At 39.2% G+C, this 15,490-nt stretch overlaps 1 protein-coding gene across 1 annotated transcript in view; it reads left to right on the forward strand.

Moving 5' to 3' along the window:
- SLC9A9 (solute carrier family 9 member A9) overlaps nucleotides 1-15,490 on the forward strand; it is a 647,485-nt gene that overhangs the window by 323,507 nt on the left and 308,488 nt on the right. Inside the window, exon 9 of the mRNA XM_055569424.1 lies at nucleotides 15,079-15,167. Coding sequence (XP_055425399.1) covers nucleotides 15,079-15,167 — 89 coding nt within the window. The remainder of the gene's footprint in view (nucleotides 1-15,078; nucleotides 15,168-15,490) is intronic.

The raw sequence follows: 15,490 nt of genomic DNA on the forward strand, positions 1-15,490 counted from the left end.
TTAACTGAAAATGGAGACATGTAGACCCAGGGAAACAAGAGCCTAGTCTACAAGAATATGGTGGGCATATGTTGGCTTTGGCTACCCAGCACCCATTCTCACTTTCACTGGTAGTAGCATCCTGATGTTACTGAGGGAACTACCCTTTCTCCATCAGATACCATCTTGTTAACCAACGTACCCCATCCTCACCTGCCAAAGAGAAAAGGGGCATCTGAAGCAAGGTCAACCAGACACTCCTTCCTGGGGGTGTGAACCTTTAGGAGGAAGTTAGAAGGATGTGTAACTGTTGGCACCCAGACTTTCCAACAGAAAAACCCTGTTGGGAATCTCTATTCCTGCCATAGATCCCTGGAGCTGCCTTTATGCTTCTCCCCTCCAATAAATTCCCTTCTGATCACAGTTGCCAGAATTAGTTTTCACTGCTTGCAAACAGAGAAATCTAAATAGTACAAGGGAAGGAATAATCCATGAGGGTATTTCAACAAAAGAAGCTGTGTAACTTGGTGACACTTCAGAAGGGAAATGAGGCTCAAGGACAGCACAGCCTCTAGGCTTAGATGCTTGGACTGTCTTATGCCAGGTGCATGGTGATACACAAACAAAAGGAATCAAGCTCACAAAGACAGTTTCACAGTGTTCATTATTCTTTTTGAATTCATCTCCTTGTAAGATTCATTATGAACACTTCTGTGTCGGGGGGGGGGGGCTCGCTCATTACCACAATTTTCTGCTTTCACTTTCAGTTGTTACTAATTTGATGATGATCATTTGATTTATTTTGATCATCTTTTGCTTCAAGGGCCACATTTGCAGCCGCCTCGTCTCGGTCTCGGAAATTGCACCTGCAAATGTTCAGTTGTCACATAGAAGAACTTAGTTTTATGAAACAAGTGGCTTTTAGACATGCAAATGAAGGTTGGCATTTCTATTACCCAGAGGTCTGATACTCTGCTATTGGAAATATACAAGCGCAGTCTGAGAAAAGTTTTATGTAGGAAGACTGGGCAGAATGTCAAATGCTAGTGAGAAGTCTTTCTGGAAGATGAGGGTGTGTAGATAGAAATGGAATTTAAGGAGTCTTCACAAGCCACAAGCTGAGACAGCAGAGAAGGAAGAGAATGTATGTACAAGGGTCTGCCCTGATTACAAAATCAGCCACTGAGGGGTCTCAGATTTCTAACTCTTCTGCTAATTTGTGGAAGGATTGGAAGAAGTCACCCTATTAATTGGTATGTCAGTTTTCTTTATTGCTGAGGTAAAAGGATTTTATCATTTTGTAGTGGAAGGACATTGCACACATACACACAGAATGTGGCTTTTGAGTAAATACAGGACCCATGGGACCCTCTCTATGAGGTACCTGGTACATATGCATACCTAAATTCTGATCAAGTAGAATTTTTCTTGGCCAAGTTTTTAAAAGTCATTAGGTTACTGAGTCATTATTCTAAATTGAATATGGGAAATAATTCAGCAGTATTATTTATAGCATCATCTCTGGTGGAATTGAATCCTGTCACAGAAGCCACTTTTTCAGTTTATAAAGATAACCAAAAAGCACAGCTGGACAGGTTGTTTGAAAATTCATTTTTATAATCTGTTTCCCAGCTGAGACTTTGGGGGTCAGGTTTTTGCCAGAAGCAAACTTTCAGGGACTGTCATTAAACACTGGAAGAGTAAGATTTCTAATGGCAACATTGACACTGCGTCTAATGATTTCTCTGCTTCCAGGCACTGTTGTAATAAAGGCAGCTTCCATTTTTAGGTTCCTGGGGCACATTTTATGTCTGCTGGAAGTGAAGAGGGAGGAGGGAGGCGGTTGGCATTCCTCAGTTTCTCGTACAGAAAGTTAAACAGTATAACCCATTATTTACTCGGTTTAGGATGGTTTCCACCTAAGAAAATAAACATGTAAAAATCCGAAAGAAAGAAAAAACAGCCCTGATTACTAACCAATGCTATTGGGCTTTATAGTCTTGTTCTAGAGAGTAAAAGACTGAAAAAATTTTTTGAACATAGAAGGGTAAAAACAAGTGACACCCTGGCCCATTCACTAAGGAATTGACCAAGATGTCTGAGAGAGAGCACTCAGCACACACAAGCATCAGGACAACAGAAAAAGTTCATTCATTCCAATCCCATCACCGAGGTTTGTTCTCCCGTTGGTTTCAAATGACAAGGGCCTAATTACATTGTCGTGATAAGGAAAAGCTGACACTTGAAAGCTCAGGTCCTGCTTATCTGTCAGGTCAGCTCTTGAAAAGCTTTTGGAGAGAAAGTAGTCAGGAAAAGCGGAACCTGGGAAAGTCTGTCTTTCTTTCTTCTTTTTTTTTTTTTTTAATAGACGAGGGAAGATTTCCAAATGAAATGACTATTACTGGGCATGTTGCAACTTTACTTGGTCTGAGTAAGTAAGCTGGCTTATTACTTCTCATCTCCATCATCTCTCAGTTTGGCAAAAGCTTGTCTGAAATCTTAAGAAGGCTTCTGGTTCAGAGGTGAATGTGTTCCATTTGTCCTGCCACTGAACGCATTGCATGACTGGATGGGAAATACATTTCTAGATCTCAGTAAGTAAATCCCCGGGAGAGGACTTAGTTTGCCTTGTTTCTCAAATCAAGTCTGGCCAGTTTTAGCTTCTAAATACATGTCATTGGCTGACACCTCAGCTTCAAACTGTTCTTGCTTTCATATTGACAGGACCATATGAGTCCAACTTATTAGCCAACAATTCAACAATAAATGAGGTGCATTGAGTGTTTTCCAAGCCAAAAAATAAAGCCAGAGGCTCAAACTATTTATTAGGCATTCAAGCTGCAGCAATAGACACCCAAAATTCTCAAGGGGGTTTGTTAACCAGCTCGCTGAACTGAGAGTGAACACTCAGTGACACCATCTCAATAAACACAGGTGTAAAGTATATCTCCTTGCATAAGAACTCATTAACTCACACCTGCACTTTCTTGAACCAAATAGCTCCTGGTTTCAGTATGCAAACGACCTTGCACATGTAACTTGAATAGTGAACAAATTTACCTCTGTTTTCTTCACTGTAAATATTTTCCGTCATTATTTAACATCTCCTCATGGTGCCAGCAGGCACAGGGAAAAAAGAAACCTCATTCTCTTTTGCCCATGTTCTGCCCAAGCATGTAGAAATTTGTCCGAAGATAGATGGCACAAATAATTAACATACAGGTGGAGGAGAAAGAGGAGTCGAGGATACTGGGAATTATATCAAATGGATCAATGGCTCATTTCAGCAAAATGGGGTATATAAGTGAATGAATACATGTTGTAGAGGGAGACAGAAAAATTAGTTCATTCAAAAATCTGGACTCTATGCAAGTGTGGAACCTCCACACATAAAGGCCATTGAATGTAGACACCTGGAACGAGGCTACTTACTGGAGCCTTAGGTGGCACTGGTATGTCCATTTATTAGCTGACTCCAAGGAAATGAAAACTGAAAAGCAGTAAGCCTGACAACACCAGCATTAAGGTGGGAAGTCAGGGATCCAAGTAAAAGGGGGTTTTTCTTCACTCTGGACCTCGAATTAATTTGCCTAAGTACTCACTACTACATTGTTGAAGGAATTTTTGTTTGTTTTAAATGGAAATTTATAAACCTTGCAGCATGGACGGAAAGTAATCTTGAATGCATTGGAGGATCTAGAAATAAGAACATAATTTATGCTGTTTTCTATATTGATATTCTCATATCCCATAGACTCATGTTTCATCAACTGTAGCATTGTGCAATGTGGCAAATTAGACTCTAAGTGTACTCTTGGCAAACTTGGAATCCTTCATATTCCCTAAAGGGGATTTCCATCTTGTTAAATCTTTGACTTTTCAATTCTAAGTTCATGTTCAGCAGTGGTGTAGGAAAACTGTCAGAAATGTCTCTTTTTACTAGATCAAAAATAAATAAAAGTGTGGCATGGAAAAATAGCCCATCAACCTTAAAACTCCTCAGAGTGCCATCTGAGAGCAAGTCAGAGTTTTTTCTTTCTCACTTGTTCTCTTTCTGTGTTCTGATGATATAATCAATATTTCCTATCCAAAAACGCAATATTCTCCAGTCTTAGAAACCCCCTCAAGTCTTCATTTAATGTCAAAGAAAATCATGCTCCATGTGACAAATGTTTATTTTTCAGCTTCTGTATCTGAAGGCTTCGTCAACTTTTAATGAGAAAAGAACTACTGAATAATGTTATCAGCAGCAGAGACTATATATAGGTGCCAATAGTCTTGAATAAGAAGATTTAAATATTAGAAGAAAATAGACTCTGCCACTAATAAATCCAGATAAATGTCTATTTGTATGTGAGGATCAAAAATAATTTCTCCTGCTTTCTCTTTTTAGAGCAGATAAATATTTCTTGAAATAGAGATTTATTCCTTTGACAGACCTGCCTTTGAGTGTCTGATGTCTGCTGGGTACTGTTATAGGGTTGGGGGCAATACAAAGAGGGACATGATAGACCCAGCCTTTGAGAAGGTCCAGGTCAAGAAGGGACACTAGTAATTTAGTTGTCAGGAAGCCCATTGGAAGCTGTGGTGGCCCCATGTAATTGTTCAGTTCCATATACAGTAAGTCCCCTACATACAGACCTTTAAGTTTCAAGCTTTCAAAGATGCAACGTGTTCAGATGTCCAGTCATGTAAGTTAGTTCAGGTACCTGGCACGCATTGTCACATGTATGCACCCTTGTGCTTTTGTGTACTTTACTGTCGAGTATTATACAGGGTACAGTAGTACCATATCTTTATTTCAAGCCCACGATGTCCAGAAGCAAGTATAAAAACGCAATGATGTAGCTGGTACTACTGTGCTTTTCAGGGTACTGTGCTGTAAGATTAAAAATGTTTGCTTTATTTTTTGTGTTTGCTTATGTATTATTTGTGTGGAAAGTATTAGAAACTTATTACAGTACAATACTATATAGCCAGTTGTATTAGTTGGGTACCTAGGCTAACTTCGTTGGACTTAGGAACAAACTGGACTTATGAAAGCACTCTCATGAGTGGACTGATTTGTGTTTGGGGGAATTTCAGTATGCAGTCCTTGAAGCAAATGTAAAAACAGTAATTCAGGTCATAGATATTTAAGATGGGAAAGTGCTTAGGGATCATCTAGAGCAGTATTTACCAGAATTTCTTGATCCTACCCACTCCAGTGTTCTGGCCTGGAGAATTCCATGGTCACAAAGAGTTGGACACAAATGAGCAACTTTCACTTTCATATACTTTCTTGATCCTTATTGGAAAAAAAAATAGTTTATCATGCACTTATCTGCACACAGCATATTTTTGTCCACAAGGGTACTTATATAGTTTAAAATATACAGACGTGGGAAGTGGGTTCAGGATGGGGAACACATGTACACCCATGGCTGATTCATGTCAATGTATGGCAAAAACCACTACAATATTATAAAGTAATTAGCCTCTAATTAAAATAAATTAATTAAATTTTAAAAATACTGCACACAGACGTTCTAATTAGTAATTATGAAGTTATATTTTCTCCCAACCTTCTGTGGGTTTCTTGTATACCCAAATTTAAAGAACACTTATGCAGACCATCTTTTTTTAATTCACTGAAAACAATGGACTAGGCAATGAATTTGAATTGCTCTAGTCATTCAGCTAGTTAGGTATCTGGACTATGCCAAGTAGATCCCAGGTCTCCTGGCACCGATTGTAGTACATTTTCTCATAAATAATTTGCAACGACACAATGAACCTTCATATCATGTAAACATATGTTTGTACATACGTGTGTGTGTGTATGTATATAACACTAATGCTCCCTGAGAGGGTCCAAAAGAGGGAATCACAGAGAACAGTGTAAATGGTGTTCTGTTAACCAAAAGGAATTAATTGTCCTCTCAAAACTGATCTCTCTAGAAAGAACTTACTTGCCAGCAGAATCATCATTCTTCCCAAAGAATTATGGACCTCCCCCTGCTGTTTCCTAAACTTCTTTGCTAGCCAGTAATTTGAATTTAACTGTGTACCTCTTTGTGGTTTCTCAAACAGCTCTTTTAGTTAGTGTCATAAAGTATTGGTTCTAGTCCTTGCTCAAAATTGCAGAAATGAGTCCTTGCAGACAGCTCTTCAGGGAGCTTGCCCACCACTGAAAGCTCACGGTGCAAACTGAAAGGCAATTTTGAGCACACGCATGAGTCAGAAACTCTTATCATTATTTTCTCCAAGTCATTTCTTGATTTCTTTCAGAGCTCCTTATTTATTTCAGTTCTCAGATACTTTTGAGCATGCTGCACTCCCCATGGACCTGGATGTATGTACTTAGTTCTGTTTGTCATTGCCACGGGATCCCATAAATACAAGTGGAAACCAAGACTTCAGACATGCAACCCAGCAGTTGCATTAAGGACCGCTTGTTTTTCAGAAAAGATGGAAACAGAATGATCAGATTTTACGTCTGCTGGGAAAGAAAATGAAGTAATGTTTTGCCAACAGAAGATTGTCATACTTGATGCTTCATAATTCTATTTTGTGACTACTAGCGGTAATAAAACATAGAAGAGAAATGCTTTCATACTCGTGATAATTAGCTTGACCATTTTTAAAAAGTATTTATTTATTTGGCTGTGTCAGGTCTTAGTTTTGGCATGGGGATCCTCTGTTGTGGCACGTGGACTTTAGTTGTGCACGGGCCTCGCTTTTCCTCAGCATGTGGGATCCTAGTTCGTTGACCAGGGATTGTACTCATGTCCCCTGTACTGCAAGGCAAATTCTTAACCACTGGACCGACCACCAGGGAAGTCCCTACCTTGACCATTTTAAACATAGAACATATTAATTGTTTCTTTTAAATTTTGTATTTAGAAAAACTGATGAATTAATTCAATGTGTATTTATTGCCTAACCTATAAACAGATTCAAACCCAAAGTGTGCAAGTAAGCTGCCTGTTCATGTATAGTCCACACAGTCTCTTGGCTGTCTCCCCTCACTCACATTGAATTCCCTACCACTGATTCTACACCCTCCCAAATGTTCTTTTTCAAGACCTAAATGCCTCTCCATCCTTTAGGAAAACTTTCTTCATCTCTCTTCTACCTTCCCCAGCCCAAAAGAAGTCACTGCCTCCCAGAATTCCTATTTTATTATCACTTACTGCATTCTACCTGCTATTAGACGTTTCTGTGTACATGTTGTTTCTGCTAGGAGACATAAAGGTAGTTGAGGTCTAGGATTGGGTTCATTCATTTTGGCATTTCCCAGCAGATGGATAGCATTTGAATGGATGGATAGCAAGTACCCAAGCTAACTCATGGGCTTCCCTGGTATCTCAGTGGTAAAGAATCTGCCCTCCAGTGTACATGATGCAGGTTCCATCCCTGGGTCAGGAAGATCCCTGGAGAAGGAAACGGCTGCCCACTCCAGTATTCTTGCCTGGGAAATGCCATGGACATGGGATTGCAAGAGTCAGATACGACTTAGCAAGTAAACAATGACAAGTTAACTTGCAAAAATCCAGTACCTTAACTGTAGTGCTACTGAGAATTGTCTAAGTTTGGGTTACAAGACTAGAGATCTCTTCAAGAAAATTAGAGATACCAAGGGAACGTTTCATGCAAAGATGGGCTCGATAAAGGACAGAAATGGTATGGACCTAACAGAAGCAGAAGATACTAAGAAAAGGTGGCAAGAATACACAGAACTGTACAAAAAAGATCTTCACGACCCAGATAATCACAATGGTGTGATCACTCACCTAGAGCCGGACATTCTGGAATGCTAAGTCAAGTGGGTCTTAGGAAGCATCATTACGAACAAAGCTAGTGGAGGTGATGGAATTCCAGTTGAGCTATTTCAAATCCTGAAAGATGATGCTATGAAAGTGCTGCACTCAATATGCCAGCAAATTTGGAAAATTCAGCAGTGGCCACAGGACTGGAAAAGGTCAGTTTTCATTCCAATCCCAAAGAAAGGTAATGCCAAAGAATGCTCCAGCTACTGCAAAATTGCAGTCATCTCACATGCTAGTAAAGTAATGCTCAAAATTCTCCAAGCCAGGCTTCAACAGTACATGAACTGGTTCCAGAAAGACAATCTATTTCTGCTTTATTGACTATGTCAAAGTCTCTGATTGTGTGGATCACCACAAACTGGAAAATTCTTCAAGAGATGAGAATACCAGACCACCTGACCTGCCTCCTGAGAAATCTGTATGCAGATCAAGAAGCAACAGTTAGTACTAGACATGGAACAACAGACTGGTTCCAAATAGGGGATGGAGTACATCGAGGCTATATATTGCCATCCTGCTTATTTAACTTATATGCAGAGTACATCATGAGAAACATTGGGCTGGATGAAACACAAGCTGGAATAAAGATTGCTGGGAGAAATATCTATAACCTCAGATATGTAGATGACACCAACCTTATAGCAGAAAGCCAAGAAGAACTGTAGAGCCTTTTGATGAAAGTGAAAGAGGAGAGCGAAAAAGTTAAAGCTCAACATTCAGAAAACTAAGATCATGGCATCTGGTCCCATCACTTCATGGGAAATAGATGGGGAAACAGTGGAAACAGTGACAGACTTTATTCTTTTGGGCTCCGAAATCACTACAGATAGTGACTGCAACCATGAAATTAAAAGACGCTTACTCCTTGGAAGGAAAGTTATGACCCACCTAGACAGCATATTAAAGAGCAGAGACATTACTTTGCCAACCAAGGTCCATCTAGTCAAAGCTGTGGTTTTTCCAATAGTCATGTATGGATGTAAGAGTTGGACTTTAAAGAAAGCTTAGTGCTGAAGAAGTGATGCTCTTCTCCAACTGTGGTGTTGGAGAAGACTCTTGAGAGTCCCTTGGACTGCAAGGAGATCCAACCAGTCCATGCTAAAGGAAATCAGTCCTGAATATTCATTGGAAGGACTGATGCTGAAGCTAAAACTCCAATACTTTGGCCACCTGATGCGAAGAACTAACTCATTTGAAAAGACCCTGATGCTGAGAAAGATTGAAGGCAGGAGGAGAAGGGGACAACAGAGGATGAGATGGATGGATGGCATCACCAACTCGATGGACATGAGTTTGAGTAAACTCCGGGAGTTGGTGATGGACAGGCAGGCCTGGCGTGCTGCAGTCCATGGGGTTGCAGAGTCGGATGAGTGAGTGACTGAACTGACTGGGTTACTCGGAGTGAGGAGTACATTTCTACCTGCTTCTTGATGCAGGAGATAATGTGGGAGAGAAGGCAACAGATAATGATTAAAGACATAAAATGTGTGAGATGTACTAGATGCTTTCTGTTTCTTCCCCTAGCCACTGGCTGAATAGGAAATATTGTGGTTATACCTGGAATGTGTTTTTCTCAGTTATTTCTCCTCTTCGTGTCGTCTTCCTTTCACCTACTTCTAGTAATTAGAGCAAAACCTTAGGATTATGTATTGGTATTTAGGTTACAAATCATTTTAAAATTCATCATATCACTTTATACTCAGAAGAGACCTGTGAGACAGGTGGACAGGTATTATCCAAATGTGAAAATTGTCTTGGATGCCTGAAGCCCTTGGCCAACATCACCTGCTGTATATGGGTCTGGTCAGAGAACAGCATCCTGGAGCAGATGGACACGTGAGGGTCTGAGAGGCATGGGCCACACTGTCACTTTATAACTCTTCATTTTACTAACCAAATCTACTATTTTTAGAATGTTCTCTTTGGCTATATTTTTTTCATTTTTGTTTATTTAGTTTTTAATTCTACTGTTTTGGGGTCTGTTTTTATGTCTTTTGTCTAGATTCTTGAGGTAAATAGTCCATTTTTTTTTTCAAATTTTTTTTTTTCTAAATAGGATACATATAAGACTATAACGTTTCCTCTGAATAACCCTTTGGTTTTATCCCATTGATTCTGGGGGGAAAAAAATGTTTACCTTACACTTATTTGTACATAAGCTAAAAATTCAACTTTGACTTCATCCGCAAATCCAATTTTGTTTAAGAATACAATTAAAAATCCCTGATGGATACATTTATGCAACTATGCTATTTGTTAATTTCCAGTTTTATAACATTGTGGTCAATGGATATGCTTTGTTCGTTTGTTTGTTTGTTTGTTTTTTGGAGTGGTAAAGAATTTATTGAGCTATTTGATAGTAAAATATACATCAGTTTTATTCCATGTGAGTAATTTATTTTACATCCCAGTATTGCTGAGAAATTATGATTTCTTAAATGTTCTTAATGGACAATTGTTCCATGAAGCTAAAATTACTTCATAGAATCCTGTTAATACTATTAATATAAAGTTACAGAAAGAAAAATGGGGAATAAGATGCAAAAATATAATTTAAAAACATGTTTTTATAGCTAGCAAAAGTAATTTACAAACTTTGTAAATGAAAAATGAAAAAAAGGCAATTAAAAAACGTATTTCTTCTTTGGAGCAACCTTTTAATTGTTCCAAGGTGCTAAAAGAGCAATATTAGGCACAAGTCTCTCTTTTAAGGACCATACACATTCAAGGCCAAAGCATAGCAAAGGAGAGTTGACGCTAATACCAAAGTGTTGATCAGCAGAGATTTGTCTCAAAGTGGGATGATAGAAGACCAGTAGCATGGACATCCCATTTATACAATGAATGGTCATATAAATGCAGAATCTTGGGCTTCGAGATTCTGAATCTTCACTCCAAACCTAGGGAAGTAGAATCTGTATTTAACAAGGTTCCCAGATAGTCTGAATGTTCATTAATAGTCCAGTGGCATTAGGGTAAAGTTCTGAAACTTCTCTTGCCCAATGCGGACTCTTGGACCACAGTTGACCCCACAGCCAGGTGGGGTCAAGTGCTTCTGATGTGCCGGGTGGCGAGCAGGATAAGCTGTGAATTAAGCTTATCTGGGAGTGACAAGCAACACAGAGGGGTGAGGAACAGAGGTAAGAGGGAAGAAAGCAAGCGGGTTCCTCTAAAGTGAGCTGTGTATGTCACTTCCACACAGCCACTGGGGTTCACCCTTTTCAGAGCTCTCTGACCTGAGAGTTTGTGTTCTAGAGATTTAGAAACATTTTTGACACAGAGGAGACATCCTGAGTTCATCTTTAAACTTCATAGCTTACTTGAAAAAATTTAGGTTTTTTCATACCTTCAAAAAATTGAAGGTATGCTAGTGATATGTTTTAAATTTTTATTTTAGAGTAGCTGTCTGTCCAAATTTGAAAGAATATTTGAAAGTCTCTAAGTTTATCTTGTCTTTACTTTTTGAGAAAGTCAGGCTGCCTGTATTCAAAGTATCTAAATATTTCCTTTAGAACCAGTATTATTGTCTTGACCTGAACTTAAAAACAAACAAAAAAATTAATTGAGGTATTAATCCTACTGAATTAATAAAATAGTATATAAGAAAATGACAGATCCACAGAACTGTAGGATATCCAAATTTCTACAACACTTTATATAAAAAATTCTATAACAGCTCTGGCAGATGATCATTCAGCTCATACATTTCAAATGATAGGGAACTTGTCACACTTCAAGGCAGTCACTCCATGGTAGGACAGTTCTCATATTTTGAAAAATCATGTGATGGAGAATCAGAAAACATATGTCCAAGTTAACTTACTCCTATCCCCAAACCACTTGCTGCAATCTAGTGGCTCAAGCTAGAAAAAAAAAATTCCAATCACAGGTCAGATTGAAATAAGCCTGAGCCCAGTCCCCAGGGATTTGGCACAGAATCTCATTTGCGGCTGGCATCTCCCATTGTCCCAGTTATAATAAAGAGAATAGAGGTTGAATCTTATTTTCAGATGACACACCTTCAGAGAACCATCAAAGTTTAGAATAGAAGGAACCCACAAGAGAGTCCTGGTTGGGGTTCAGTCAGGAAAAGAGGAATCAGCTGGCTATTAACAGAGTTTAATGCAGGAAATTGGATACACAGAAGATAGAGAGCTGCAAAAGTGAAAAGGGGATCACTGAAGCAATGCACAGGTAGTCATTGCAGGAAGCAAGTATGATGCCTCAGACAGGAGGAGCAAAGGGAAGAGAATCTAGAAACTCCTAAGAAAGTGTCATGGAGTTGGGACCCAGCCCTCAGAGGACACTATCTGGCTGTTGCTCCTCCTTCCTCTCGGCTAGGGGCGAGTCCCAGGAGGCTGGTCTGGAAGTGAAGGGAACAGAAAAAATGAGAATATCCAGCCAGCTCAGATATATAATCTTCATCATCAAATCTCTATTTCCCTGGGGCATCAGAAATTATATTTTTAGATTGCTTAAGATTACCTTAAAATATTCACAGATGGTCTAAATACAGGCAGAAAAGTACAGGGGCTCTGTGAAATTTTGAATCTCAGCTCTGCCACTTTCAAGGTGATCTTGAGTAAATCACTTTGGTTTCTTGTTACCTGGTGATAAGAATGTTCATTTAGTTATTCAACAAATACATGGAGTACCTACCATGTGCCTGCCATTGCTTTAATGGTTGGGGACCAGTGAATCACTCTGTACTCAATGAGCTTTCCATTGCTGTGCAGGAAGGCAGGAAATAAACCAATAAATATATAAAATGTTAGGGGGCAGTAAATAATATAAAAAAAAATAGATCAAAATAGGCAAGTAGAGAATGACAAGAGGGATATTTTTACAGAGTGCACAGCAAAGACCTGTCCAATGATGTAACATCTTAAGGAAAGGAGGGAGGCATGTCGAGATCTGGAGAACTTTTCAAAGAGCAGGAACTGGACGTGCCAGGGTCCTGCAATGGAGCCTGCTTAGTGAATTCATTGAGTGGCAAGAGGGGGAGCCAGTAAGAGGGATCAGGAGCTGTGGGGAGGGGTTGGGAAGTAGGACTAGATCCTGCCGAGCCTGTTCATCAAGGGGTTCCATTGCAGAGTTGAGAGCAGAGGACCAACATGATCTGAATTGTCTTAAAAGTGCTGGGTTGAAGACAGACTGTGGCAGAGGCAGCAAGGGAGACAAGGGGCCATGTAGGAAGCTGTTGCTGTCATCTAGGCAGAAAATGATGGTGGCTTGGTAGAGGGTGTTGGATGGAGATTGGGTTGAGAAGTGATTGCATTACGGGTAACTTTTGAAGAACAAGTCAACAACGTTGTTGATATACAGAGAGAGAAGTAAAGGGTGTTCTCAGAGTCTGGGCAGCAGGAAGAATGGAGATGTTACTGAGAAGGGAAAAAGAGATGGAAGAGGTGATAAGTCATGAGAAGTCTGTTATGAGATAATAAATTGATGAAAAAAATAAGATGTTGTAAATAAAACTAGTGTGTTCCTTGCTCACAATAAGGTTTGGCCAATCTTAGCCCCCTTATTTTATTCTTTGTTACCTATTTATGTTCTCAGAATGCATTTGTGAACTATCCACACACCCCTCCCTTTTTATTCACTACTTCTCTGCAGATCAATATACAGTCAAAACATTTCCATGACAGGCAGAGGTCAGCTAAACCTCACCCAGAAAAACCTCCAACAGACTGCAGAATCAGCAGAGATAGATACATTTCATTTTCAAATAAAGAAAGAAAAATATCTGATGCCAAAACAACATGCATGGCAATCCTCCTAGTTCCTCAAAGTCCTTGAAGTACTTCAGTACCTAAAAGTTTCTCTGGCACTGCTTGTTTTTTAATAGATATTCTGTGAAGAGTGAAATGTAATATTTCTTAGGCATTTTCCTTTGAATTTCTGAAGAGAGACTAGAAAACTGAAGTTACCAAAAAAAAAAAATCTATTTAAATGCTTACTGCATATAAATCTCTTGGCAAAATTTCCTAGTTGTTTTTATTCTTTTTGTCTAAAATTTTGAAGCATAATATTAAAAGGAAATAAGTGATGCAAATGTATTAGACAAATATGTCTTAGCAATATTTTATCAAAAGCCAACCCCCAAAATAACAAACATATAAATAGAAGCATACAGTCAACATACAAAAAATATGCTTGGTTCTTTAAAATTCTTTACTGCAGATTCATTTGAAATGTCAATATTCAGTTCACATATCTCTATACTCTTAAGAATCATCAGCATTTAATTTATGAGTGTTTTTAGTGGGAAAGATTCTGCTGTTTAAAATTCAGTTCAATCCCCTTGGTTTGAGTTGAGGAATACTTACATCTTGTGTTTTTCCCAAAGCCCTCCTATAGAGCCCTCCCAATTTCCCATAATTAATCAAATCTTTAATCCAAGGTAGGAAGCAGCCCCCACCCGCCTTCCCCACCCCAGCTTAGGGGCAACAATAGAGAATAACAGAGCCCAGGGACAAATAACATGTTTGTCCCATGGTTGCTGCTCCTCTGTTCCCCAGGAACCGTGTATGTATGGCTTCTAGTCTCTGTGTGGCTTCATGCAGCATTCAAAGCTGGGTGTAATGATGGCTTATGAAATAAATCCTACAACCAGCCAAAAAGCAGCTGAGGGCCCACTGTGGACAGGAAGCACACAAGAACAGACCAGCTTGCCTCAAGGATTGTGTGCCTTGAATGTGTTCATGAAATTACCCAGCAGTGGAAGGACAAAGTCCCCAGCTTTGCCAAGGAGACATAGAGGCAAACAAGGACCTCTTTCTGTGCTTGGCAAGGAGGAGCACTGGCAGAGGCAACTGAACCCTTGTAGACGTCTTAGGTTTACGACTCATGGTTGTTAATACTAAATTGCGGTATGATAGGAACTTCTCAGGCTCCTCAAGGTACACAGTGGAAAGCAAATTCTCAGCAAATATGCCAGCATTTAAAATGCAGCAAAGTAGTTGGCACTGGCTGTGAGAGGCCTGGAACCAACTACACAGTCTTTTGTTCGTGGGTTTCCAAGTATAACTTTCCTAACTCATGACCAGAAAATAATTTATCCCCAGGAAGAATCTACTTATTAATGCTTTTTTTTTTTTTTTTAAAGCTTTAATCCTGTAAGTCCCCTGTTTAAAGCAGGAGCAAGGTTTACCCAGGTTTCATCATTCTAATTATTAGCCATTTTAACTCTCCTGACACCAAGTCTGTTTTCTAACTGGGATAGCTCTGCCCCTTGACTTAGATGGGAAAGAAAATTGGTTTTGACTGGTATGTTTTTAAATTTCAGGGATAGTTGCTGTTCTCTTCTGTGGAGTCACGCAGGCACATTATACCTACAACAACCTGTCATCGGATTCCAAAATGAGGACTAAACAGGTAAAAGAAAAAACTCACTACAGGCTTTGTCTCTTTTCTCAGTGTAATGATTACGGAGCAATTCTGGCAGTGCACTCGGAAAGAATTTCATTAGCAAAGGAAGAAAGTAAGCTTAAGGCTTCATTATAGGTTGGATATTTATAGATTTTTTTTTTCTTCCTTCAGGATAACTATTAACAATTCTCTTGGTAAGCAAAAATGTAATAGTCTTTCCCTCCTGAGAAATGTGGAACATAGACTGTCAGTCTTGAAGATGAAAGGCCCACAGTCAGTAATAATTCACAGTCACTTACATCTAAATGCATTGTAAAGCATGTGAGATT

Source organism: Bubalus kerabau, chromosome 2 (genome assembly GCF_029407905.1).
Source record: "Bubalus kerabau isolate K-KA32 ecotype Philippines breed swamp buffalo chromosome 2, PCC_UOA_SB_1v2, whole genome shotgun sequence".
Taxonomy (NCBI): Eukaryota; Metazoa; Chordata; class Mammalia; order Artiodactyla; family Bovidae; genus Bubalus; species Bubalus kerabau.